The sequence below is a fragment of the Onychostoma macrolepis genome, chromosome 08, assembly GCF_012432095.1.
Source record: "Onychostoma macrolepis isolate SWU-2019 chromosome 08, ASM1243209v1, whole genome shotgun sequence".
In the NCBI taxonomy this organism is placed as follows: domain Eukaryota; kingdom Metazoa; phylum Chordata; class Actinopteri; order Cypriniformes; family Cyprinidae; genus Onychostoma; species Onychostoma macrolepis.
In genome coordinates, this window is record NC_081162.1 from 2,272,933 (window position 1) to 2,300,235 (window position 27,303).

The 27,303-nt window shown below is 41.4% G+C and overlaps 1 protein-coding gene across 3 annotated transcripts in view; it reads left to right on the top strand.

Moving 5' to 3' along the window:
• magi1a (membrane associated guanylate kinase, WW and PDZ domain containing 1a) overlaps positions 1 to 27,303 on the top strand; it is a 75,637-nt gene that overhangs the window by 40,259 nt on the left and 8,075 nt on the right. Inside the window, exons 9-23 of one of the 3 annotated variants that reach the window (XM_058784083.1) lie at positions 1,589 to 1,627; positions 1,919 to 1,976; positions 2,268 to 2,371; positions 3,784 to 3,903; positions 3,994 to 4,179; positions 5,757 to 6,371; positions 10,441 to 10,475; positions 15,018 to 15,279; positions 18,656 to 18,747; positions 19,040 to 19,232; positions 20,877 to 21,188; positions 22,157 to 22,354; positions 24,015 to 24,102; positions 25,103 to 25,154; positions 26,560 to 26,703. In XM_058784083.1, coding sequence (XP_058640066.1) covers positions 1,589 to 1,627; positions 1,919 to 1,976; positions 2,268 to 2,371; positions 3,784 to 3,903; positions 3,994 to 4,179; positions 5,757 to 6,371; positions 10,441 to 10,475; positions 15,018 to 15,279; positions 18,656 to 18,747; positions 19,040 to 19,232; positions 20,877 to 21,188; positions 22,157 to 22,354; positions 24,015 to 24,102; positions 25,103 to 25,154; positions 26,560 to 26,703 — 2,498 coding nt within the window. Of the gene's footprint in view, positions 1 to 1,588; positions 1,655 to 1,918; positions 1,977 to 2,267; positions 2,372 to 3,783; positions 3,904 to 3,993; positions 4,180 to 5,756; positions 6,372 to 10,440; positions 10,476 to 15,017; positions 15,280 to 18,655; positions 18,748 to 19,039; positions 19,233 to 20,876; positions 21,189 to 22,156; positions 22,355 to 24,014; positions 24,103 to 25,102; positions 25,155 to 26,559; positions 26,704 to 27,303 lie in introns of all 3 variants that reach the window. The other 2 variants (XM_058784085.1, XM_058784086.1) reach the window with 2 other exon arrangements.

A 27,303-nucleotide genomic window follows, 5' to 3' on the forward strand; every position in this document is an offset into this window, starting at 1 on the left:
GTAAAAACAGCTGCCATTACCCCAGTCCCCAAAAAGCCTGGCTGTCGGTGATGTATCTGATTTCTCTAACTACAGGCCAACTTTCTAACCTTCCATTTCTGGCTAAGGTTTTGGAGCGTGTTGTGGCCACTCAGTTAAACAATTACCTAGTTCTGTACAGTCTTGAACCTTTTCAGTTGGGTTTCAGGAAAGGGCATAGTACTGAAACTGCTTTAGTGAGGGTTGTAAATGATCTTATTGCAACTGATTCAGGGACAAGCAGTATATTGGTCTTGTTAGACCTTAGTGCTGCTTTTGACACCATATGCCACTCTGTTTTGCTTAACAGGCTGTCTAGTTGGCTGGGTCTCTCTGGAAGGGTTCTTGCTTGGTTTCAGTCTTGTTTAACCAACCGTGCCCAGTTTGTTAGCATGGGAAATTATAGATCTGATACCGTGCCTGTTCGACAGGGAGTTCCCCAGGGTTCAGTATTGGGCCCAATTTTGTTTAGCATATATATGCTACCACTTGGGCAGATCATCAGGAAGTATGGTCTTGGGTACCACCGCTATGCAGATGATACCCAGATTTACATCACCACTAGCTCTGATGCTCTACACTGAGCGGGTGTCTAGAAGAGATCAGAATCTGGATGCAGAGTAACCTCCTGAAACTGAATGGTTCTAACACTGAAATGATGTTGACTGGCACAGTGGGGCCACTCGTGAGGCCGATGGCATCAGTTTGACTGTTGATTCCAGCATAGTACATCCTTCCTCACAGGTGCGGAATCTTGCTGCCATTTTTGATCCTCAGCTAACTTTTGATGCACACATAAAACACATTTATAAAATGTCCTTCCACCATCTTAAGAACATTGCATGGCTTAGATCTTTTCTGATGCATACTTCTGCACGGGAACACATTACACCTGTGCTTTCACAGTTACACTAGCTTCCCATCAATGCTAAGATTGATTTTAAAATTCTAATTTTAACATATAAAGCACTACATGGGATTGCACCAGAGTATCTTTGCTCTCTTTAAGTTCATATACTCCTTCTCGCTCTCTCCGCTCTGCCAGTTCTCTTTTACTTTATCAGCCTCCATGCAAACTTAAGTCTATGGGGGAAAGACCTTTTTCATTCAAAGCCCCCAAATTATGGAATGCACTTCTTTTTAATATCAGAAATGCACCAACTCTGGATCACTTTAAAACGTTGATTAAGACACATTTATTTAAGCTTGTTTTTAATTAATTCTAGTATTTTTGTGTTGTTGTTTTACTGTAGCACTTTGGGTTTAAGAAAAGTGCATTACAAATAAAATGCATTATTATTATTATTATTATGTCAGGAGTGTGAGGTCAGTTCTGTGTTTGATCTGAATACTGTTCAGAAAGATTGTCATAACTCAGAGTACATTCTACAAGAAGTGCCAGACAAGTGTGCACCTGTGCATGCTCTCCGCACTCATTTATTACCCACAACCCCCCACTCCACATTCTCAGTCATAGAAAAACAGCAAAGCTGAAGCACTCTTATTCTGTCATTGATCATCAAATATTCACACTTGTCTGTTTGTTCTTGTCTGTGTTCTTGTCTTGGAGAAGAGGGTGTACATACAGAAGAGCTGGACAATGATCTTGGTACGTCTCTCCTCTCGCCTGTGCCAGGTTTGATTATTAAATATTATTAGCATGATTCTCTCTGCATGCAGTATGAGTGTGTGTGTGTTTTCAGTAGCAAGACGCCACTTGTCAGGTCTTTAGTACTGAGATATTCTGTGAGATAGAGAGTGAATGTAATGCTGCTAAAAGCTGCTTCTCAAACTACCAAAAAAGTGTGACGGTGCTGAATGATCTTTCTCAACACTTACTAAACTCTGAAAGCACGTAGCTTTGCTCAGCGGCTCTTGATTTGTCTGTGTTTGTGGTCAGAACTGCCTCCTGGCTGGGAGAAGATCGACGACCCGGTGTATGGAGTCTATTATGTTGAGTAAGTGTAAGATCCCTCCATCTCATAATCAGTTCAGGTCAGTGACTGAATTACAGAAACTCCCAGTGTTTTGTGTGTGAATGTAGGGCCCGGACTTTATTCTGTTCTGTGCTGCTGTATCAGGTTTATCAGCTTGATCTTTTTGAAAACAGTTACTGTAGGAATCATTCAGTAACAAAACACACAGGATCACGGCACATTTCAGATAGCTTCAGGCGCTGTATGGTTTAGTGTGGAGCTTGGATCCGTCTGAAGATGCTGATGCTGACCGGCTGTGTCTCTGTGTCTCAGTCACATTAACCGTAAGACGCAGTACGAGAACCCGGTTCTGGAGGCCCGGCGGCAGAAGCAGCTGGACGCACAGCAGTCGCCAGAGGACGGACGCTACATCAGAGGTGCGGATCACTTCAGAGTCAACTAGAACAGATAGTCAAACACTACCAAAAACTGACATACGCGATTACCTGTGTAATGCTGTAGTATTTACTTCCATAGCACTATGAGCTTTGCGTAAGGAAATGTAACACTCTCCTTGAGTTTACATATGCTTACATGTGACCCTGCAGCACAGAAGCAGTCATAAGCAGCTCAGCTATATTTGTAGCAATATCCAACAATACATTGTATGGGTCAAAATTATCCATTTTTCTTTTATGCCAAAAATCATTAGATATTAAGTAAAGATCATGTTCCATGAAGATATTTTGTAAGTTTCCTACCATAAATATATCAAAACTTCATTTTTGATTAGTAATATGCATTGCTAAGAACTTCATTTGAACAACTTTAAAGGTGATTTTCTCAATATTTAGATTTTTTTGCTCCCTCAGATTCCAGATTTTCAAATAGTTGTATCTCAGACAAATATTGTCCAATCCTAACAAACCATATATAATTTATTATTTACTCAATTTCAAAACATTTTACCTTATGACTGGTTTTGTGGTCCAGGGTCACACTTTATAGAAATTTCTACTCAATTGCTAATTTCTACTGACTTTCCTTTTTTATTTCTGCTGTACTTTAGACATTCTACTAACTGTAAGTAACTTTGCAACTACATGTCAACTAACTCTCATTAGAGGATCAGTAGAGGTTAGTGGTTAGTGTTAAGGTTAGTAGGATAAGTGGACATGTACTTATAAGTGACTTACAGTCAGTAGATTATCCATAAAAATAAATTATCAGCAGATATGAAGCAGACGGTAAATAATGACTGCAGGTTGACATTATAAAGTTACTGATAGTTAGTAGAATGACTAAAGCGAATAATCAGAATAAACTGTAAGCATAAAATGAATTGACAAGACATTAAATCACAAAATCCTTTCAAAAATATCATTTTTTTCTTATTCTTTTGAATTACGATTCTTATGCTCACTAAGGCTACACTTATTTGATATTACATTAAAAAGTGTAATATTCTAAAATATTACAATTTAAAATCACTGTTTTCTGTGTGAATATATTCTAAAATATATTTTATTTAAAATGTATTTAAATTTAAAGCTGAATTTTCAGCACCATTACTCCATCCTTCAGAAATCATTCTAATGTGCTGATTATTAATGTATTGACTGTAATTTTTGGTCAATTTAATGTGTCCTCGCTGAATGAAAATATCAATTTAACTGAAAAAAAAAAATGTCCATCACGTTATTTGAGAAATGCCAATATATGTCAAATGTGTGTGATAAAAAGTTTATTTTTTTTTCCTATTGAACATTGAAGCAGTGCTTCTTAATGATTTTTATAGTTTTTTGTTTAATGTTCTTTCTGTTCTGGTTGTGTTGTTTGTTTGTGTCAGAATGGATAGAGGAGCACTCGTCCGCCGGCGCTGCGATCGGCTCTTATGTGCCCAGTCATCTGGAGACATACAGAGACCCTCAGAACATTCCGTCGGCCCCTCAGGCCCCGGGCCCCAAGCGTGAGACCTCACTCGCACTGACTCAACAAGCATTTGTAATGACACGACCGAATAATGAATAACTCGATGTGTGTGTGTGTGTGTGAGCAGGAGGAAAGCCGTTCTTTACCCGTAATCCAGCTGAACTCAAGGGCTCCTTCATAAGCACTAAGCTGCTGAAGAGCCGGCGAGGCTTCGGCTTCACTGTGGTCGGCGGCGATGAACCGGACGAGTTCCTGCAGATCAAGAGTCTGGTGCTGGACGGACCGGCCGCTGTGGACGGAAAGATGGAAACAGGTCCGAACTTTCTCTTTCTCTTCCATGTTCATCTGAGTTTGTGTCCTAATCAGGCACGGCATGCGCTCCTTGAGCCCCGCCCACACTGAAATCAAAGCTCCGCCCCTCTTACATATTAATCATCCAAAAAACCAGAGAGTGCTTCACAAACACTGCATATCAAATTACAAAATTCACAAGGAGTTTTGTTGTGTGGCATCACTTTTGCATTAAATGTGAGCAGAATCTGATTAAGAAATGCTGTTAGACATGCAGCTTGTGTTTCCCTGGAAGTGAATCATTTTAGCTAATCGTCCCTGCGCAGCATTTTACGCCCCTTTCTTCTGTAACCCGTCCTGAATGATACCTGAAGAGTAAAGGACTTGCGTAGAAGTAAACTGTGTCAAAAAACATTTGGTTCAGTATATCAGCCTCAGTATATCAGATTGTGATATTTGGTTAAAACAGCAATTTTCAGTCTTTGCCCAAAATAGTTTTAGAGGGCTGAAACTGATGTGAAGCAATCATCTCTTCCTCTTTATTACTAGCAAATAAACATGAATGAACATCAGAAGAAATAGAATAACTTACTGAAATCAATCATGAATCATGGAATCCATCAATTAGTGTTTTATTAAGACATCAATAAACTTAATGGCACGTCGTAATGGCATGTTTTTTTTTTTTTTTTTTAAGTAGACAACATAACAGAAGACCACAGAAAAAGTCAAGTCACCTTTATTTATATAGCGCTTTTAACAATACAGATTGTGTCAAAGCACTTAACAGTATCAAATTGGAGGATAGAGTGTCAGTAATGTATAATGATAAGATTAAACACTCAATTTTCAGTTAAAGGCATTTCATTATTGAATTCAGAGATGTCATTGTCTAGCTCAGTTTAGTTTAAATAGTATCTGTGCAATCAAATCGGCGATAATCGCTAGAAATGAAGTGTCCCCAACTGAGCAAGCCAGAGGCGACAGCGGCAAGGAACCAAAACTCCCTCTGAGACAGAATGGAGAAAAAACTTGGGAGAAACCAGACTCAGTCAGGGGTCAGTTCTCCTCTGACCAGACGAACCCACAGTTCAAAAGTTTATATTTCTATTTTAATTTTGTTGCAATTTCTAACAATAGTAGTATTATAAGTTAGGTATCTGATTATATTTTTAGTTATTTAACAAAATATTTAATATTTATATTAAATTTTATATTAAATTAATGTATTATTAATATTTAATAAAAACAGAAGAAATATGCCAAAACATGCAGTGTGTTGTGCACCAATACTCCCCAGCCTTCTAACACGCGTGAAAAGAGAACGTTTGTACAAATAATAACAGTAGTAGTAGTAATAAAAAAAAAAAATAATAATAATAATATATGCAGATCCAGTATGTACACATTGCTATTATTGATAATAATAAAAATAAAATTTTCTTTTTCTTTTTTGTTACCATTCCTGTCACCACTGCCATCCTGAGAATATAGCTTATAAAAAAAAAAAATCATGAGTAGAGCAGTGAGGCTGTGTCTCTAACACACGTGTGTGTGTGTGTGTGTGTGTGTGTGTGTGTGTGTGTGTGTGTGTTTCAGGCGACGTCATCGTCAGCGTGAACGACACGATCGTGCTGGGATACACTCACGCTCAGGTGGTGAAGATATTCCAGTCCATCCCCATCGGCTCCATGGTCCAGCTGGAGCTGTGCCGCGGCTACCCTCTGCCCTTCGACCCCGACGACCCCAACACCAGCCTGGTGACCTCGGTGGCCATCCTGGACAAAGAGCCCATCATAGTGAACAGTCAGGAGGGCTTCGAGGCCATGCCCGGCCTGGGGCCCGGCGGCGGCGGCCCTGGGGCCCCAGAGCCCATCTCGTTCGGCCCCGCCCTGGACAGCGCTCTGAGGGGCCCGGCTTACACCAGCGACGTGGTCACGCTGGCATCCTCCATAGCCACGCAGCCCGAGCTGATCACGGTCCACATCGAGAAGGGCGACAAGGGCTTGGGCTTCACCATCGCAGACAGTCTGGCTGGCGGAGGGCAGAGGGTGAAGCAGGTGGTGGATTACCCACGCTGCCGAGGGCTGAAGGAGGGCGACATCCTGCTAGAGGTCAACAAGAGGAGCGTGCAGGGCATGGGCCACAACCAGATCGTGGATCTCCTCAGCAAATGTCCGCGAGGGAGTGAAGTTACTCTGCTGGTGCAAAGAGGTGAGCGCGTGCATTCCCGCACAGAACTAGGGATGGGACATATCTTATCGCTTGCAATATACCAGTAAAAATTCTCCCCACGATAAAAATTAGTCTCCTCGCGATAATAACGATAAAGTTGACGACATATTCCGGTGTGCGACCGTACAGAGTGACATCGCGGAAGGCGGACATGAAATTGAGAGTTTATCGCTAAATGTAGAGCTTGAGCTCCTTCTACAGTCTGTAACTGGTTTGGTCAGGGCTGAATAAAAGTACTACAGTAGATACAGTTCTGTGTGTGAATGAGCCTGTTTACAAACCTGTTGTCCAACATTGACATGCTTTTTCTCCAAATTATCTTAATAACATAGTCGAGTGTTTGAAATAACTTATTTTTGTGACCAGACGTGGTTTCAGATTACAGAATGATAGTATTATATACATTGTTGAAGACTATGTTGATTAGCATTGCATTATAAATATATTTTCCTTATAAAAAAGACCTAAGCTTTCCATTGATGTATGGTTTGGACAATATTTGAGATACAACTATTTGAAAATCTGGAATCTGAGGGTGCAAAAAAATCTAAATCTTGAGAAAATCACCTTTAAAGTTGTTCAAATGAAGTTCTTAGCAATGCATATTACTGATCAAAAATGAAGTTTTGATATATTTACGGTAGGAAACTTACAAAATATCTTCATGGAACATGATCTTTACTTAATATCCTAATGATTTTTGGCATAAAAGAGAAATGTATAATTTTGACCCATACAATGTATTGTTGGCTCTTGCTGCAGATATAGCTGTGCTGCTTATGACTGCTTCTGTGCTGCAGGGACAGATATAGTATGATTGAGTAGTGAAACTACTCGCAGTGTTTTTTGCAGCGTTGAGAGATATAGCCAGTCGAAGGCATGTCTGAACGTAGCGGCCAATCAGAGGCCTTTTCACAAGTTTCTACACATTATTATTAGTTATTATTTTGTCTTGTGGACTATGGGCCAGTTTTACTAAACAGGGCAACTTAGCATGAACGCAATTCCAAAACAGCGCCGATGTGTGTGGAAATTTCTGCGTTTCTTTCCTGACAACACGCAAATTAAAGAACACAGACACATCATCTCATTTACATAATGACCAACGCAATTTACCAAGCGCAGTGCAAATTAGTGTGAGGATATGTTTAGATTCGGATAATGTGTTGTTGTGGCATTCAAAATAAATGAATACATATGTAAAAAATCCTCTCCCTTCTACCACGCGCTCTGTGCCTCCTAGCAGCAACAACTGCAGACATTTCAAGCGCAAAATAGTTTAAGACATGCTTTTTTTGGATGTTAAATTATGGCACAAATGCCAGTAATTTGACGAGCGCAAATGTTAGTAAATCGTGTTGCGTGATTCATTTGAAAACTCTTCGCCCATAAATATTGCGTCTGAAAGGGAAACTCCTAGAAATGCATATTCAGTAAGATCAGATGCAAAAATATCTGTGTCCTCTCCTTTTCAGCGCTTATTCATCACTGCGCGTCTTTAGTAAATCCTGACAGTACTATTTTAACGGCAAAAGACGGTTTGCGCTGGCACAACCTGTTAGTAAATCTGGCCTAAGTGTACAGTAAATATCTTTTATGAGAAATAGCTTGTTTAGGCTTTACTAAATAAAAAATAACATGCAATTATTTTGTGAACATTTTTCACATTTTGCAGATTTGCAGTTTACAACTGGCGTTTCAAATGATTTAAATCTGATTGTCTTTCTGGGCTCTAGACTCCAGCCATAAAACAGTATATTTTCTGTCGTTGTCATGCATCAGTGTCTGTCCAAACATACTGTACAAACCATACATCGGTTCTGGGAATCGCTGTGGCAGACAGGCCAGAAACACGCCACTCATCTACATTCACAATCAGCTTTGCATTGATTTCACTGATAACACACGCTTACTTATGTTTGTCAGTCTATAAACCACACACACACACACACACACATGTTTGTTTTTGTGAAAAGTGGGGACTCTCCATAGGCGTAATGGTTTTTATACTGTACTTACTGTATGTGCTATTGCCCTACACCAACACTACACCTAAACCTACCCCTTACAGGAGACTGTCTGCTATTTCAGATTCTCAATACACTCCATTCTGAGTGATTTATAAGTGTTTTGAAAAGTGGGGTCATGGAGTAATGTCCTGAAAAGTCACCTTCTCCTTGTAATACCTGCCATACCCTCGTCATTATACACATCTATGTCCTCACAAAAAAACGTGCACACACACACACACACACACGAGCCCTCTTACAACCAGCCTGTGTGTGTGTGTGTCCTGAGCTGCCAAATATGAAAACAACTCGATAGCCTATCTCTGAAATAGTATTTAACCTGAGTTGTAGGAAAGCAGGTAGAAAGGTTGAGTCTGGTGGGGAGAACTTGTAATCTGGCTTTTACTGTGAAAATAACAATGTCCTCACTGAGTGCAGTATTCTTCAGAAATGATCAGCAGAGTGCCTGAAGTGTGAGTCCAGGCCAGTGTTGTTTTTGTTGGTGTTGATGTAATTCCAGCAGAGTTCGCCGGGCACATGCAGATGTTAGCGGGTGGCTATCACCACCATATGTGGCTGTTGCCCTGACATACGTAACAGAAATAACACACACACACACACATTAAGCTGTGTGCAGTGCCATGAATTTCAGTATCTTGCCTTCGTTTGTTTCCATGACGATACTCAGATTATTTCCAGTGAGATGGAGAACAAACAGAAAGCTGCTATAGAGACGATCAGAAATCAGCTGGAATATCTATGCTTTTCTTATCATTATGAGGGTATATTTCTGTACCATATAAATCACACGTTCTGTAGAATCCATCGTAAGTCCTCGTGTGCATTCACTAAATATAAATCGGTCAGTGAGAGCTTGTTTGGCTCAAAACTGAATGCGACATATTTGTTTACTGAGAATACAATCCCAGAATGCCTTGCAGCAATAATAACAATATCAATAAATCCAAGGTAACGGATGAAGTGAGAGTAATGTTGATGACAAACAAACACATTTGATTCTTTCTGTAAAATAGTTCTCCGCTTGTGTTTGTATGTTCCTCTTCAGGAACTCGAGCTGCGTCCGAAGACGCTAGGGGTTACGCTGAGGGCGCAGCGTCTCGTTCCCTCGAGGAACTGGGGTGGCATACGTAACCTAAGACGTTTATGTCTATCTCTGCAACACAGAGCTGAGCTGTTTTCTGTGAATGCGCAGGATTCGTTCGCCGCTCTAGAGAAATAACTAGAATGAGTGCAGGAGACTGTAAATCACTGACAGTAAAGTTATGACAACACTTTGAATTAATATGATGAGAAATGGCAGTTTTGTCGTTGTACATCTGAAATAACTGGAAGCGACTGACTCCAGGAGCAGCGCAAGTTCACGTGTAAAACAACAGCGCCGCTCTTACGCTAAAAATAGGGAGAACAGACTGAAACCACTTCACATAAAGACTGAACTACCATGAGCTTCAAGCTTATGAAGCAATGCTTTATGCTTCTGTTGAGGCCGTCAGTCAGTGTCATTTCAGCTAATGTTGCAAGACTACTGATTATGGCCTAAAGCATGAAAAAAAAAGAAATACAAATTCTATGACATGCTTTTAAAACTCTCTGAGTAGAAAAGCACAACAAATTCAAATACATTTATGCTTTTTAAACCACATGAATTTCATGAATGCTGATTAAACGGAGACATAATGATTCATATGTGAAAATATTACATGATTTTACACAATTTATGTTCATTCACAGCATGTAGAAGATGTGTGTGACGTGAGTCTCACTGGATTATCAGTGTAAATGGACATTGTAGGTCTGTGATGATGATGTGTGTGTGAATCGAGACACACACACACACACACACACACACTCGTGGGTGGGTGGAGCAGGATCCTCAGCAGCTGATGCGTGAACACACACACACATGCACTCCAGCGCTCAGACGGAGGCTCTGCTCTGATATGAGGAGCCGTGTGTGTGTGTGTGTGTGTGTGATATGAGGGTGATGATTTCTCTTTCTCTCTGCCGCTGTCTCACAGGAGTCCTGCAGCCCAAGAGAAGCCCCAAAGTGCTGGTAAGACAACTTCCCTTTCATTTCTCACCTCAGCACATAAATATAAACAAAGTCTGTTGTGATTAAATTGTTGTTAAATGAAGGAGACACACAAAATGTGCAGAGCAGTGGATCCCCTGTTGGTAAATTCATTGGCCATCTTGCTTTCTTCTATTTCACAGTTGGCTGTTTAGTCTGTTTGCCATTTGATGTCAAACACTTTTCTAACTCTTCCTTGACCATTCAATCCATTGTTAGATCATGCACAACACGACACACGATAATGGTATCTTTTCAATGTTGATCCAAGTTTTTGTCCTAACCAGCCACAACAACCGTCAGGGGATTTATTTTATAAACGATTTCTACTGTATTTCTGCGACGTCACAGCTGGAACAACAGCATACGAACTATGACAGTAATATTCTCAGGTATTGATTATGTGCTTTATGTAAGCAATAAGGTACGAGAGACCGTGCTCAGCTTCGCGTAGTGCCTAACAAGAGGGAAGACATGCAAGTTTTCCCTGAAGTGTGAGTCCAGGCCAGTGTTGTTTTTGTTGGTGTTGATGTAATTCCAGCAGAGTTCGCCGGGCACATGCAGATGTTAGCGGGTGGCTATCACCACCATATGTGGCTGTTGCCCTGACATACGTAACAGAAATAACACTCAAACCCTAACAACGCCCTTCAGCCGTGATTTATTCATGATTTATTCCGATTCGTGCCACAGCAGAGTTTGCAAGCATCATTACTGTGTAAACTGATGGACATACACAATCATACCTGAAATTAGAGAAATCTAATAAATACAGTAATATTCCCTTCTTACTTCGGAAACTGTGGGCTTTAACACAGACGTCACATCAACATATCTCCGCATGAGAAGCGTTTATTTGACAGGGAGGGGCGTGGTCTCAAAATTAAAGACGAAAGATGCAACATAACACCAGCAGGGGTCACTCATACTTCATTAAATAAATAACAAACAGTTAATTCTGCCGAAATACATAATACATGAAACAGTTTTGATGCTATATTATTGATTGTTTATGTTGCTAAGGGTGTTGCTCAGTGATACACAGAACCGTTGGGTGAAGGGGTCATAACCACGCTGTATCGTGAATGAAACACAGCTGCTGACCAATCAGAATCGAGGAATGGAACTAACTGTTTTATAAGTAGTGTTAAAAGTGGCTAATATGAGTTTAAATATCATTTTGCGTGACCTTTGTAGCCATACTGAATCAACAGTAGTTTACCTTAGGTCTTGAAAATAAAGCAAACATGTATGTTAAAGCTGTGAACTCAATGCAAACCAACAAGTGAATTCATTAAGATAATGTGAATCACTCAGTACCTTTAATACTGTTAATAAGGTTCAATATTCATGAATTAGATTAACTTATCCATTTGGTTGGGAGTAGAGGTCTGCATTCCCGCGGCTCTCCCGCGGGAACCACAGACCCAACCAGATTTCTTGCGACGCGGGATTAAATTCCCGAATAAAAGGCGGTAGTGGTTGTAACTCTGGTGTAATTTGAATGGGAGCATGCGGTCTAACAATATCCCGTTCCTGACATCCTTTCAGAACAGGATCACTAGTAGTTACGCCCCCAACATTTGCATAAACCCGCCCATGTTCCAGGCCAGCCACCAGCCCAATCATCAGAAGTTCTGCAGGTATTGTGAAGAAACAAGCGAGGACAACAGCGAAAATGGCAGATCATGGAAGTGAATGTTATGTTCCAGGCTGTGCAGGGGATGTGAAGTGCAGGGATGGGTTGGTGTCTGTGTTCAGAAAGGCACGGAAAGCAAATAACGTGTTCTAATAAAATAACGTGAGCCACTAAAGGGACATGGTTAGCTGCTTGCTAGCGGTAGCCTGTTACATTACAGTACATAAGATTTCACTTACCACATAAACAGAGTAAGAGATGACTGAGGATGATGGTGAATGATTTACAGATCCTGAACACCACTGACAAGCATCTGATCTTGTAAAATGTGTGCTAAGTACTGCCACTCCATAGTATAAACACAGTTCGTGCAATTGTGAATCACGAAAGTGAAAGCAAAAAGCGATTGTGCATTTGAAAGCAGTTTCAATGCCCAGCATATTAATAGTGGCTCCCTGATGCCAGCATTTTATATACAGTATAATTACCCGACGATACAACTGCACGAGAAAGTATTGAAATATATATTTTCCTCCCTGTGTTTCCTTCCAGTGAGCTACTGAAATGAGCTGCACTGTGAAACAGCCAATCAGAGCAGAGCTCAACATTATTATTCATGACCCTTCCAAATAAGCCAATAACAGACCGTTTCATTCTAGGGAGAAATCCTAGGGTTGTAAATGCACATGTAAAACCGTTTCTGGAGATGTTTTGCCCTTACCTAAGCCACATACCTTCTATGTAGATATCAGAGTAATATTTAAAATATTGTATCAGTGCATTCTATGGCACCTTTAAGACACAAAAATAAAATTTTATTGCTGTCAATAAAATTCAAGACTCTTGACAAGATGAATAAAATAGCAAATGCAATTTTGTGCAGACTACACTTTTATTTGTTAGCCTATCTCTCTGGAAACGAGATCTAAATTTAGCGGGAAAGGTTGTGTCAGGAAGAAAATTGTTCTAAGCAGACAGCGGGTGAACAAAGAGTGAATATATCGTGGGAGCGGGTGGGTTGCGGTATAAAACCTCGAGGGAGCGGGACCTTAAAAAATTTGTCCTGGGCAGACCTCTAGTTGGTAGTGCAGTGCGCTTACAGAGAAGCTCCGCCCACACGCGCTTCTGATTGGCTGTAATATTGTCACGTCGCATAGCCGTGTTGCTTGTGGTCTGGACAGACAAATTGCTTGTCGCTGGAATCTTGACACGTCACGTCTGGTTAGGAACCGGTGTTAGATGTTTGTCCAGTCTATATACACACAGATCATCATTGGAGCATGCTGTCTGATGTCTCAAACTGTTATCATATAATAAAACGCTGACATAAAAGCGCAGAAGTGTTTTCTGCAATATCTTGGCAAGGATATGACATTGCATTGACACATGATATGTCAAATAATGACCATGCTTCATGATTGTTTATGCTTGCTTAGCTCTTCACTTTGCCGCTGTTGTGAATGTAATTGCGCCCTGCATCCACCCATACATCCCTGTATCCCAATAGCACTGCACTATAAACAACACCACAGCAATGTGCTGACAGCCGCCCACAACACTCCAGCAGTGTGGAAGAAGCTGGGAGTGGGAGTGTAGTAATATTTAACTGGGAGTGTAGTAATCTAGTTGTTATTAGCATTTAATAATCATTATCATGTCAGGTGAACGAGATTATAAGTATCTAATAAGAAATGTGAATAATTTGTAAGATCAGGACAAGAATTGGCTTTGCAGCAAACTCTTTGTGCTGTGTGTGTGTGTGTGTCTGAGAGAGTGTGTGTGTGTGTGTGTGTGTGTGTGTGTGAGAGAGTGTGTGTGTGTGTAATAGTGACTGAATGAGTGTTGTGTGCTTGAATTGTAGGCACACACTCAACGTATCGACTCTGTGGGATTGTGTTGCTCCTCTCTATCCATTCTCTCTATGAACTGTCTATTTTTAGGCCTGGCCTCTTTTTTGTTAGTTTCTCATTCCATCCCATCCTCTCTTCACATATTATTCTTTCTTTCTAGGTCAAACCCGTTATCTCTCAATCACTCATCCACAATCGGAACAATATATCGATCAGACTGATTAATCTGCAGTTCCAGAGATTTGTCGTCAGGTGCTCATTAATAGAAATGTATCTGTTCCACAATCTTTCATCACTTTGTCAATGGATAGTGTACATTGCCACCACAGGCGTAGCTTGACGTTTGAGCTTGGGGCGGCCAAACCAAGCCGGTCGATTTGGTCAGTCAAACACTCCGTGTACTGTTTACGCAGTTTTACTATGATTGCACAGAGCAGCAGCAGGTGCGTGAGGTTGCCATGGCAACCAGATACAGTGCACGCGAATTACTTGTAAAAGCTGCTCTATTTTTAAAAAGAGCTAAGCTGCGCAATTTTTTTAATTTCTTAAAAAGAGAAGAAGAAAGGAAATATTTGGTCCATCCAATCCTGATCGTGTAGAGAGGAATGCGAGTTCCCTCTCCTTATCAAGGAGCTGCTGGGTTATCACGGGAGATTCAAAGTTCACTTCAGGATGTCAGTGGCTTTGCTAGCGATACTGGAGCCACATATTAAAAAGAAGACCACTAATTTCTGTGAACTCAGTGTGCAAGGATCTTTACGGTGCTTTGTGCTGCGAGATGAAGCAGATGAACTTGACGATCGGCATTCTGGATTTTGCCGTTCGCTTGTATACGGTGCCTCTGAATTGTCAAAACACCTCTCAAAATGCTTGCTGCAGATGCGAAAAACGCAGAAAATCTGTCCCGATCTGAATTTTTTTTATGACGGATGAAAGTTTCAGAGGCAGTGTGTAAATGTGATTGACACAATGTGAGGTCGTGTTTATTTTTCAACGTGTGCAATGGCCTTAAACCTGTAAATCTGTGTCTCTCAGCAGTTGGAAAGGAAGGACAGTCAGGGCAGCTCTCAGCACAGCATTTGCAGTCACCGCAGCACACACACCGACTCGCCCGGCCGCCCGGAGCCCATCGCGCCCCCTGACACCCTGGGGGGCCCTCCGCCGGTGCCGCCTCCTCCCACCCAGCCGCTGCCCGTCCTGCCCGCCTTTGACACCTCTGCAGCCAATGGGACGCTCCAGAAGAAGCCGGACCCCTTCAAGATCTGGGCGCAGTCCAGGAGCATGTATGAGAGCCGGGGTGAGTAGCCCACTCGTCTTACTGCTGGCCCTGTTTCTGTTTAAGCAAGCAACTACTGTAAAGTAACATGTTAGCATGCTCTTCTCTCGCATGGATGTGTTACAGCTACACACTTCAATTCAGTTTGATTTATCTTAAGATCCAGGTTTCATTTTGTATTAGAGCCGTCACGATACATTACATCTCATGGTACGATACCAGCGAAAGTATTGTCACACCACTCTTATTGTTTAAAGGAGTCTATTAATTCTTTCATTAACACACATTATTATACAAAATTAATATTCCTTAACATTCTTAATTTCACACAGCACTGCAATGCATTTATTTTCAGAGAAATACCAAAACTTTCATTTGAATCAAAGTTATGCCAAAATAACAATATAACCTATTTTAACATTTAAAGTGTATTTATTTAGTAGACACTTTCATCCAAAGCAACGTACAACAGATGCTGCGCATCCATTCAGATGAACTGAGAAACAGCACAGATCGCCTGACGGAGAGTGAAACTCTGAAGCGCTCAGCCAGTGAAAATATATCTGGCTAATATTAGACATCATTTAGTCGCCCAGAGTGAAGATTAGTCGCATATGCAAGTGATTTACTCGCATTGTAGAGGGTAGTGGAGGTAGACCCAGCTACACTGCTTTTAATGCGACGGAAACTGTTTTAAGTGATCACAGTTTAGTAAAAACATTGTACATTATATAGAGAAAGCGAGCAAAGAACACGGTATCAACAGAGCTGTTTGAAACTCCAAATGATTTAAACCATTGCGTCGCAAAATGATTCACTGTTTCGAAGCGCGTATAGCAAATCATTTGATTTAGATCGGGACGTTGGAACGTGTGGACGTGATGTTTTTATCCCCACCGGATACAAATAATTCAGCAAAGGCAGGGATGCATAAACCAGAGTTTTCTGATAGTCCTACCGATCTAAGCCAATTTAATAATGTCGTGATCCACAGTATCACAGTAGATCATGATTTTAGTAATGCCAAATGCATGATTTGCATGACCTTGTGTTTCACATTATTTACACTTACTTACATAGTGATTTACAGTACAGTACTTATTCAGCATATTAAATTTGTAGTTTAACATTTGGATACAGGACACATTGTAAAAAAAAACAAGTAAAAACAGGATTTAGTAATTGAAGCCACTGAAACCACGGTTGTTAAAAGATTGCATTTTTTCCGTTTCTGTCACACACTCTTCATTACGTATGACCCATTCTCAGCAGTTACACGTGGTTATAGAGTATTTGAAGAGGAAGACTCAATGTAAGCACACTGCATTCTGGTGCCCTACAGATGATATGCATATACAGTACGGGCGTTTCTTCAACTAGGGGCACTTTTAGCCTTGTGAAGTTGAATTAAAAAAACTCAAAAGTCACGTAACACAGTCTCATAAGTTTAAATAATTTGTCTAGTTTTAAGGTCTGTAAGAGGACAAACTTAGATTACAAGAGAAATTGTTAATATTTTACATTTTTTCGACCTGCAATGAACAAATGTCATCACCACATCTCAATATACAGCTGTTATTTAAAAAATAGATAAACTTATGCCACTCAAGAATTGTCTAAGATAATTTTTCTAACTAGTTTTACCAGTTTTTCCACAATGTACAATAATTATACATTTGTCAATGAGATAAATTAACTGCCCTCAGGACCAAATGCTGAACTGTACACCTGTCACACTTGGGTAAGAGCTTATTAGAAGATAAATAACTTGATTTTTTATATTAAGTAGAGCATGATCTCATAAATTGTGGATGAGTGTGTGATGAGAACATTTTAAATATTTAAAAAAATGTACGGTGATGGAAATGACAATGAATTAACGTGAATGTAGAGAAACAGCAGAGATATTTATTAGAAAAAGTCTTAAACTCATCATTAAACATATCAATTGTACTTTGTAACCATAAATGTCATTTCCAGCACAGAGGCAGTGTGGTGGAAATGACATCTCTGTAGTTTTTTGTGAAAAAATGGAAGATATCTTCACTGATTAGCTTTGAATTAATACTTAGCATTTCATGTATGAAAAAATACTCTTATTTAACTTAAAATGTTTAGCTTTTTAAAAACACCCTTGAAGGTACAGCATGTTTGGAAATGACATAGAATAAATATATGAACTGATCAAGCAATATTTACCTTGATTTTTCTTCATATGTTGTTGATGAAAATTTAAATTCCTCCATGTCCAACATGTGCTCTGATGTCACTCTACACTTCCATAGAAACCACCGAGACATTCTTTCACACAGACTTCTTAAAGAGACAGTACAGTGTTGTGCTGGAAATGACACCAATACTGTGCGACAGCTATATTTTGTATAAAAAGTAATATTGATAGTGGTCTCACATTAAATACTATAATGTGTTTTAATTATTTTACTAGTGCTTAATTCAGGTACATTAATAGTTACCAGATAAGTCATATTTTTAAACTATATTTTCATTGTTGAAGTTTAAAAGTCTGGGTGTGCGACAAGGAGAAAACAGTGATTTTGACACCTATAAGGAGGTTGAACAGTATGAAAAAAATCATAATAGAAAGGTAGTAAAAAGTTAAGGTGGTTTTATTGTTAGTTTAACAAAGAAAGAGGAATTTGTCCAAAATGATATGTATTTTTTAAAATATGACCAAAGAACATAAAAGTGCCCATAGTCTAAGAGTCCCGTATATTGCATTAATTTGTGCCCCCGCCTTTGTTATATCTAATGTGTATGCCTGTTGTTCTGAAGGTTATGTCAGTATGATTTTAGGATGTACCTGAGTAGATGTCCATGTGCTCACAGGCCGGTTTGGTGCCAGATTGTTGGGCGACTCCTGATGCCTCGCGCTCATAGTGCCAATTCCCAGCCAGGCCTGTTAAATGCTCCACACGGAGTGAGCTTGGCAGATCCAGACCTCTGAAATGAACTGTGTGAACGGGCCAATTAAATGCTCCATGCTAAGCGTCTGTGGTTAACATTATGTTGTTCCCTATGTGGTGAGGTGAGCGTTCTGCTCATAAATACTGCTTGGCCGAGGCTTCGTCTGACAGTCAGTGTGGGAACAGCGTTAGACACCTCACCCATCTGCAGTCTTTTCATAACGCATATATGCAAATGAAGTACTAACAATAGCTGTAGAATCCTAGTGCTATCTATAGAACAGGTGTGTTCATTTTGTACTAAGAATTTATACTTTACAAATCTGAGCTTTGTAAAAGTATGTGTGCTTTTTGACAATAGAAGTCTTATAAACATTTAGAGCCTCTGTAATATATCTGCATTGCAATCAGTGTATCTCCTTTGTAACGTAGAGACATGCTACCAAATAAACAGATTTGTTTATTTTTTTCAGTACCAGAGTCTCAAGAACAAGACATTTTCCTCTGGAGGAAAGACACGGGCTTTGGCTTCCGGATCCTGGGGGGAAATGAACCTGGAGAACCGGTGAGTCAGAGAACACACTCAAATATACATGCATCCTTCCAACAATAACTGTATGTAAGAGCAGAGCTGATGCTGCACGTCTGTCCCGATCACTGCTGCTCTCTTACACACCTTGCATTGATCTGAATGGAGACAGCTGCTATGTGGTAGCTTCACCTCCAGTGTGTTAAGCGTGATATGAAGGACAGGGTCCCGGTATCAGAGAAACACAGAGACAATGATTTACATGAATCGGCTTATGCCACGAGAGCTGTCCTGCTTACCGGTGTTCTTCACATGAAATGCATGGCAGATCTACATAGGGCACATAGTGAAGTACGGCTCAGCGGATGAGGACGGCCGTCTGCGCTCCGGAGACGAGCTCATCTGTGTGGATGGCACGGCGGTGGTGGGGAAGTCTCACCAGCTGGTGGTGCAGCTCATGCAGCAGGCGGCTAAACAGGGTCACGTCAACCTCACCGTCCGCCGCAAAACCGCTTACGGAGGTACGCCTGCACTGGCATCTCCTTTTCAAGTTTGATTTTCATTTTCAAGTTTGATAGTTCATTTAATTGTTTTTTTCATATGTATTTCTGTTTAATTTTTCATCACTTATAACACTACAGCATAACATGCTGAAAATCCTATGGACCTTTCTCACATTTCCAGGTTTCAAATAGCAAAAGAAAATCTTAATGATAATGTTTTCACAACAAAATGGAGAGAGACTGATAACGGCAGAGAGAACAATGTAATATTTACCATAGACGCTCTGAAACACCCTTGCATTAGCGTTAACTAGTTTTTTGTAATTTGATGCAAAGGTAATATAATACAAAGTATAGTGTTATAAATGTACACACATTTGTTAAAAAAAATGTAAATATAAAAAAGGAGGATTTACGATGTTGATGACTGCTGAAATGCATCATCATGTTGTATTATTATTATTGTTATTATTATTATTTGGGCTTACTTAGTTACTGAAACATGGCTTCAGGAGTAAGCAAAGGCCCAAAGCAACAAACCCAAGAGCATTACTACCTGTGTTGAAATCTGAAATGCTATGATGCTTGTTCAGATTCAGAGTAGTATTTACAAATTTTCTAATCTAAGTCAATTACATTATTTAAACACACTAACATTTCAACATTTGTTGGATTCACAACTCTGGAATATTGAGAAAGCATAAACTACCACAAGGTTGTGTGCTAATTTCATTGCCACTTTAGAGTTCAGAGAGATCAAAGAGATCATTACAAAAGTTTCGAAATTCTCTTAGACCACTGGCAAGCACCGTACTGTAATTGTTGGTACTGTGCACATATTTTAAATATGAACACTTTATTACTGAGATGCTGGGAAAGAAGCTCACATCATGCAAAGGTGTGACATAAAATGATAGCCTATATATTAACTAGGGGTGTCAACGTTAACGCATGCGATTAATCAAAAAAAATGTACGCGTTAATATTTGTTTAACGCAGATTAATCGTTTGAGAAGGTTTGACCCCAGCTTCTTCCCGTCATCGCAGCGCGGAAGGTTATCTATCATTGTGTGACGAGGGTACATCACCAGTGTTGCCAGGGTAACGGCACAAGTGCGCTATTTAGAAAATACAGTCGCGGGAAAAATTACAGAGCCATGGGTTGCGGTTTTTTGGACTACTTTTATAATGTACCGCGGCCACCCAAACTGTATATGTAAGCAATAATGTACGAGAGGCCGCGCTGTATCGTGAAAAAAAAAAAGAAGACAAAATCACAAACTTTAGGGCCACACTTATCGCAGCAACAGATATGCAATCAAATGCTAAACGATGTGTTATTTACATAAGGCATGCACAACTATCATTTCAGTAGACCAGCAAACAGTCAAATGTTTGCCTGTAAATAAGAGATTGTGTCAAAGCATTTCTGCTAATTCCACCTTTTTCACATCCCTAATTTTGAGACGTAAAATGCAAGACGGAAAGCTATTTAAACCACAGTGTGTCAGTTCTTCTGTTATTAAATAGGACATTTAAATCATTAAGGTTGCCCTTGTGAGAGACTGACCACCACAGTGCATTTGTGGGTGTGTAGGATCACAGATCATGCAGGTGTACTGACGAGCCTCATCGTGTGTGTGTGTGTGTGTGTGTGTGCAGTGTATAAGGGCGAGGCGGACGTGCCGCCGTCCCCGGCCTCCTCTCACCACAGCAGCACGCAGGCGCCGTCGCTGACGGAGGAGAAGCGCACGCCGCAGGGCAGCCAGAACTCGCTCAACACTGTCAGCTCGGGCTCCGGCAGCACCAGCGGCATCGGCAGCGGCGGCGGCGGCGGCTCCGGCAGCACCGTGGTCAACATGACGCCCGCCGCCCTGCAGCCCTACGACGTGGAGATCCAGCGCGCCGAGAACGAGGGTTTCGGCTTCGTCATCGTGTCGTCCGTGTCGCGGCCTGACGCCGGCTCCACCTTCGGTACGATGCTTGTGTGCGACAACACTTACTCTGTTTTCTATACGATACCGATACTTTTAAAGGCCAGTATCATCGAGATCGATACGATACTTATTTGTCCAATTTAATCCATATTGTATGCATTATTTTTTGTTAAATAAACAAAATTACTGGTAAATGAAACACACCTTAGTATCCATATTTTATATTTGAGTATAGATACTTTCGATACTCGCATCAGTATCGATACGCCCATCCCTACCCACAGCAACAAATCTGAGAGATGACCTGTAGAACAATGGATGTGATCGATTCATGACTGTGATTTGATTTTTGCCGTTCAGATTGTGTCATTGAAGGTTGGCAGGCTTTACTTGACATGAGAAAATGCTGTTAAGAAATTATTTTAGTTTGAAGTCACTTATTTTTTGTCCTCTTCTGTCTCTTTCTCTCCCTTTGTTTTTTTCCCTTCTGCCTCTGGAAAAACACTCACACACTCACACACACACACACACACACACACACACACACACACTCACACACACACACACACACACACACACACACTCACACACTCACACACACACACACTCACACACTCACACACACACTCACACTCACACACACACACACACACACACTCACACACTCACACACACACTCACACACACACACACACTCACACACACACACACACACACACACACACACACACACACACTCACACACACACACTCACACACACACACACACACACACACACACACACACTCACACTCACACACTCACACACACACACACACACACACACACACACACTCACACACTCACACACACACACTCACACACACTCACACACTCACACACACACACACACTCACACACACACACACACACACACACACACACACACACACACACACACACACACACTCACACACACACACACACACACACACACACACACACACACACACACACACATACAGCGGGGAACACGGCCATGCCTCATAAAATAGGCCGGATCATCGAGTGCAGTCCGGCTGACCGCTGCGGGAAGCTGAAGGTGGGTGATCGGATCCTGGCGGTCAACGGCTGCTCCATCACCAACAAATCGCACTCGGACATCGTCAACCTCATCAAAGAGGCCGGCAACGCTGTCTCGCTGCGCATCATACCCGGAGACGGTGAGTTCGGAGATCAGCGTCCCTCTCGTTAACGCTGCAGGTTTCTGGCACCGGACGGAGATCTCCACTCTTTCAGCACCGCTCCTGTGGAGATGTGCTGGTTTCGGTCATTATTACGCTGAGTGGTTGTTTTTCTAATCCATCAACACTTGACCGGATTGAAAACTGAAACTGGAAATTTCACAGACGTGGTGTAATGACGTATAACACACAGAACGAGCTGTGAGAGCGGGAAACAGCATTCATATGCTCGTGGTCTCCTAGTTAAGACCCGCAATAATCGATATCATGTCTGCTATTTAAAACAAAGAACAGAAGCTGGACGATGGCTAGTACGCTCATCTTGAAAACTCTGTGTATGACTTCATTATGATTGAAACGAACGCTGTCTGTGTAAATAGAGCTGCTGACCTGTTTAATAATTCCCATGAAGCAAAAGCATTTAAGAACAAGACAGTGGAGACTGTGAGGTTCATGGCATGAGACAGTTTAAAGCAGTGGTTCAGACCAGGCACCACCTTACATCAAATCAGAAGAATCAGATGAAGGAATTTTGAGTCTTCATAATGAAAGCACAGCTCTGTGTGGTTTCAATATGAATATGTGAAGTGACATACGGCCAAGTGAACACGCACCCGGAGCAGTGGGCAGCCATTGATGCTGCGGCGCCCGGGGAGCAGTTGGGGGTTCGGTGCCTTGCTCAAGGGCTCCTCAGCCGTGGTACTGAAGGAGAGAGTGCTGGACATTCACTCCCCCCACCTACAATCCCTGCCGGCCCGAGACTCGAACTCACAACCTTTGGATTACGAGTCCGCCTCTCTAACCATTAGGCCACGACTTCCCCCTAATGATGCTCAGAACTGAGAGCTGAATCCAGTCCAAAGCAAAGCACTCTTTAAGCTTGTCTACAGGATCGTGGAGGTGTCGGCAGGCGGTTAGACTGGAGTTTGGTTTGGGTTCCTCTGGCGCCTCGCTCCGTTTGATTCAGTGTTGTTGATGCGTCACACACAAATGCTTTTAAATATCAAAAAAGCTGTAAAGAACTGAAGAAATTGGATGACAACATCCAATTCTGTGACAGATGCTCTGACTGTTTATTGAGGACAGCAACAGCCTTAAACCAATCGTCGCTCACGGTCCTGGAGGGCGGAGCACAAAACATCAGGATATTTTGAACTCTCACACATGAACGCATGGTAGGAGGGCAGAGAGATCAGGCAGTGCTCAGCTCAAACTTTTATGTACATGCAGATATATAGATATTATCCTTTCTACCATTTTTTATAAGAACTGGCCACAAGGTGGTGCTGTGATGAATTAATTACTTTTTTGCTCATATTTCATGTGGCTTATGGCCTAGAATCTGAATTCTGGAGTATGCCTGTATCTAGAGATGATGCAGTAGCCCAGCAGATCGACAGTCTCTCTGATTTGACCGTGCTGCTGGGGACACAACTAATGAAAAATAGGTCAAAACATCACAAAACCTAGAACAATCTGAAGACCCATGATGTTGGTCAACAGTACAGATGAATCCACAGCATCTTTCCCTTCAGAGTTGTCTGTTTTGCTCGTGTTCTCTCGCATGCTCGGACTCCGATGACTGCCGAAACGTGATTTAGCAGTGTTTTAAAACAACTCTTTCTCTCTGCCCAAACAGAGACGTCAAACGCATCGCTGCTGACCAACGCAGAGAAGATCGCCACCATCACCACTACACACACACCTCAGAGCAACACAGAGCCCAGGTGAAACACACACACACACACACACACACACACACCTCAGAGCAACACAGAGCCCAGGTGAAACACACACACACACACACACACACACCTCAGAGCAACACGGAGCCCAGGTGAAACACACACACACACACACACACCTCAGAGCAACACAGAGCCCAGGTGAAACACACACACACACCTCAGAGCAACACAGAGCCCAGGTGAAACACACACACACACCTCAGAGCAACACAGAGCCCAGGTGAAACACACACACACACACACCTCAGAGCAACACAGAGCCCAGGTGAACACACACACACACACCTCAGAGCAACACTGAGCCCAGGTGAAACACACACACACACACACACCTCAGAGCAACACAGAGCCCAGGTGAAACACACACACACACACACACACCTCAGAGCAACACGAGCCCAGGTGAAACACACACACCTCAGAGCAACACAGAGCCCAGGTGAAACACACACACACACCTCAGAGCAACACGGAGCCCAGGTGAAACACACACACACACACACCTCAGAGCAACACAGAGCCCAGGTGAAACACACACACACACACACACCTCAGAGCAACACGGAGCCCAGGTGAAACACACACACACCTCAGAGCAACACAGAGCCCAGGTGAAACACACACACACCTCAGAGCAACACAGAGCCCAGGTGAAACACACACACACACACACACCTCAGAGCAACACGGAGCCCAGGTGAAACACACACACACACACACACCTCAGAGCAACACGGAGCCCAGGTGAAACACACACACACACACACACACCTCAGAGCAACACAGAGCCCAGGTGAAACACACACACACACACACACACCTCAGAGCAACACAGAGCCCAGGTGAAACACACACACTTCACTACGATCTGTACATTTGTATGGATGTACAGTATGTATGCCCTGATTTAGTAATGATACTCACAATAATGATAATAAAAAGTTATTAGTATCATGACTGTTCTTTTCTGTTCATCCAGCAGGAATAACAAACCCAAACAAGCTCTGACCCAACCAGCATCCTACAGTCAGGTGAGAGGCTCTCGTCAGGACAGGTGTGTGTGTGTGTGTGTGTGTGTGTGTGTGTGTGTGTGTGTGTGTGTGTGTGTCGAGCACTAACTCTAGATGAAGAGGGACAGGTTGTGAAGTCTTTCTTAAACTGGGATAGAAATGTTTTCGGGGATCAGGACTAGTACTACTAGCAGATTACTAGTTGGTTTGTAACCTTTTTTTAAGTCTGTTCTTAAGGCTGAACTTGTGCCCAGAGTGAACCATTTTCAGACCCTTTTTTTTTAATCATTTTGCAGCCTTGTGCTAAAATGCCAACAAATCAGAAAGATGTGAAAAAATGTGAAATTACTGCGCTCAAACAATACTAGGATGCGTAGATCAATAAAAATTGTAATGACTTCAAATGAAAAATACAGGATCTGCACTCGCTTTTGAACTTCTTGATGATTTGTCGATTTTTTTTTTTTTTTTTTTTTTACTTTTTTACGAATCAATGTGAAAGCTGAAATGCCTAAAAGAAATGTTCACATCAATCTTCACTCCAATACCTCATAACGGACAAAACAAAACACAGATTTGCTGATTTATTAAGAAGACAAAACACTGAAATAACAGATGTGTAACTTTAATCCTAACCCTACACTGAAAAACACATAACATGCGCTAATACTTGTTTTATTTATCTTCATTTGTTAGCATTTTTTAAAAGTTAACAATATTCTCCTTTTTTAAATGTAAATGTGTTTAAATGTCATATGTCTACTTTAAAGGATTGAAGAATTCACTATTTATTCCATCCTTGTCAGATATTAAACACAAATGTCCTAATTTACATCTCCAAGATAGTATATAAATCTGGAGATGAGCTGAAACATCAAAATTGAAATTGAGAGCGCATCATTTGGCATAAATATCAGGCTGAACATGTTTTATTTTTTTTATTAGCAAATGACAATGTAACATATATTGTTTGTGAATTCCATTGTTGTGGTTGCCAGATTGCACAAACAACTCAAAAATTAGATTTGATGTGTTAGATGTGTGGCGGCTTAGCATTGCACATGTTTCTGATTCCAAACAGTGTTATGACCATCTGTACTGTACAAGCACGCAATACAAGTTTGCCAAGAAGAAACACGCGAGGTCTATTTCTAAAGAGCAAAAGCCTCCATCTGATCACAGTGCTGTCTAAGAGAAACATCTTACAGATATATCAAACAAATTAATACAAAAAGTGTTTTTTACACCTCTCTCAAAAAGTCCTGTTTTGCCTGTACTTACTGATCACAATAACTGGGTACTAGCCCTGAGCCTGACCCATGCAGTCAGCTTCTGTTACTCAGTAGTCTGTTGGGTAAGTGCACGCACTGTGAAATGAACTCGTTGCCAGGTTTGTTTAGTGATTTAGTTGTGTTTGTGTGTCTAGGAGGCAGAGTATTACTCGGTTGATCTGGAGAGGGAGAGTAAAGGTTTCGGCTTCAGTCTGAGAGGCGGTAAGGAGTACAACATGGATCTGTACGTGCTGCGATTAGCTGAGGATGGAGCCGCTGCCAAAAACGGCAAGATGAGGGTAAGAGTACAGGGAGCTTTTCTTCCAGAGAACAGCTTCTGAATACAAGCATACGTTTTTCTTAAATGAAGCAAAAGTCCACATTTTTTTCTTTGTACAGAACAAAAGCTTTTATTTTGATATATCAATACAAAAGAAAGAAAGGGGCGTAAAATGCATACGGCAGAATGACGGAAAGTCTGTCGGCCTGCTCCTGGTCACACACACAGCAGTCCTCGAAGCACAACAGTCACATATCAGCTGCTTAAACTGTTCAAATGAGACGTGAAGTATAACAAATGACTTCTAGATCAGCAGATGTTGTGACTGAAATGAGTATTGTCTTTAGTAATGACTAGCAACTGCAGTCTGTGAGGACTATTAGTCTATTCAGGCCACTGATGGATGTCTTATCATTACCCGAAGCCTTCGTCTTCCTCACTTGCTCTTTCCACAGCCGACCAGAGACCGTTTCATGCTGCTGTGTGGAAATCTGTCCGGTCCTCTTTAAAACCGCTGACCCTTGGTGTTCAGATGCATACACCAGCTGCTCATTTTGGCAGCTTGATTTTTGCTTGGTGTGTTGGGACAAAATTGACGGTTACCTACAACTTTGGCATT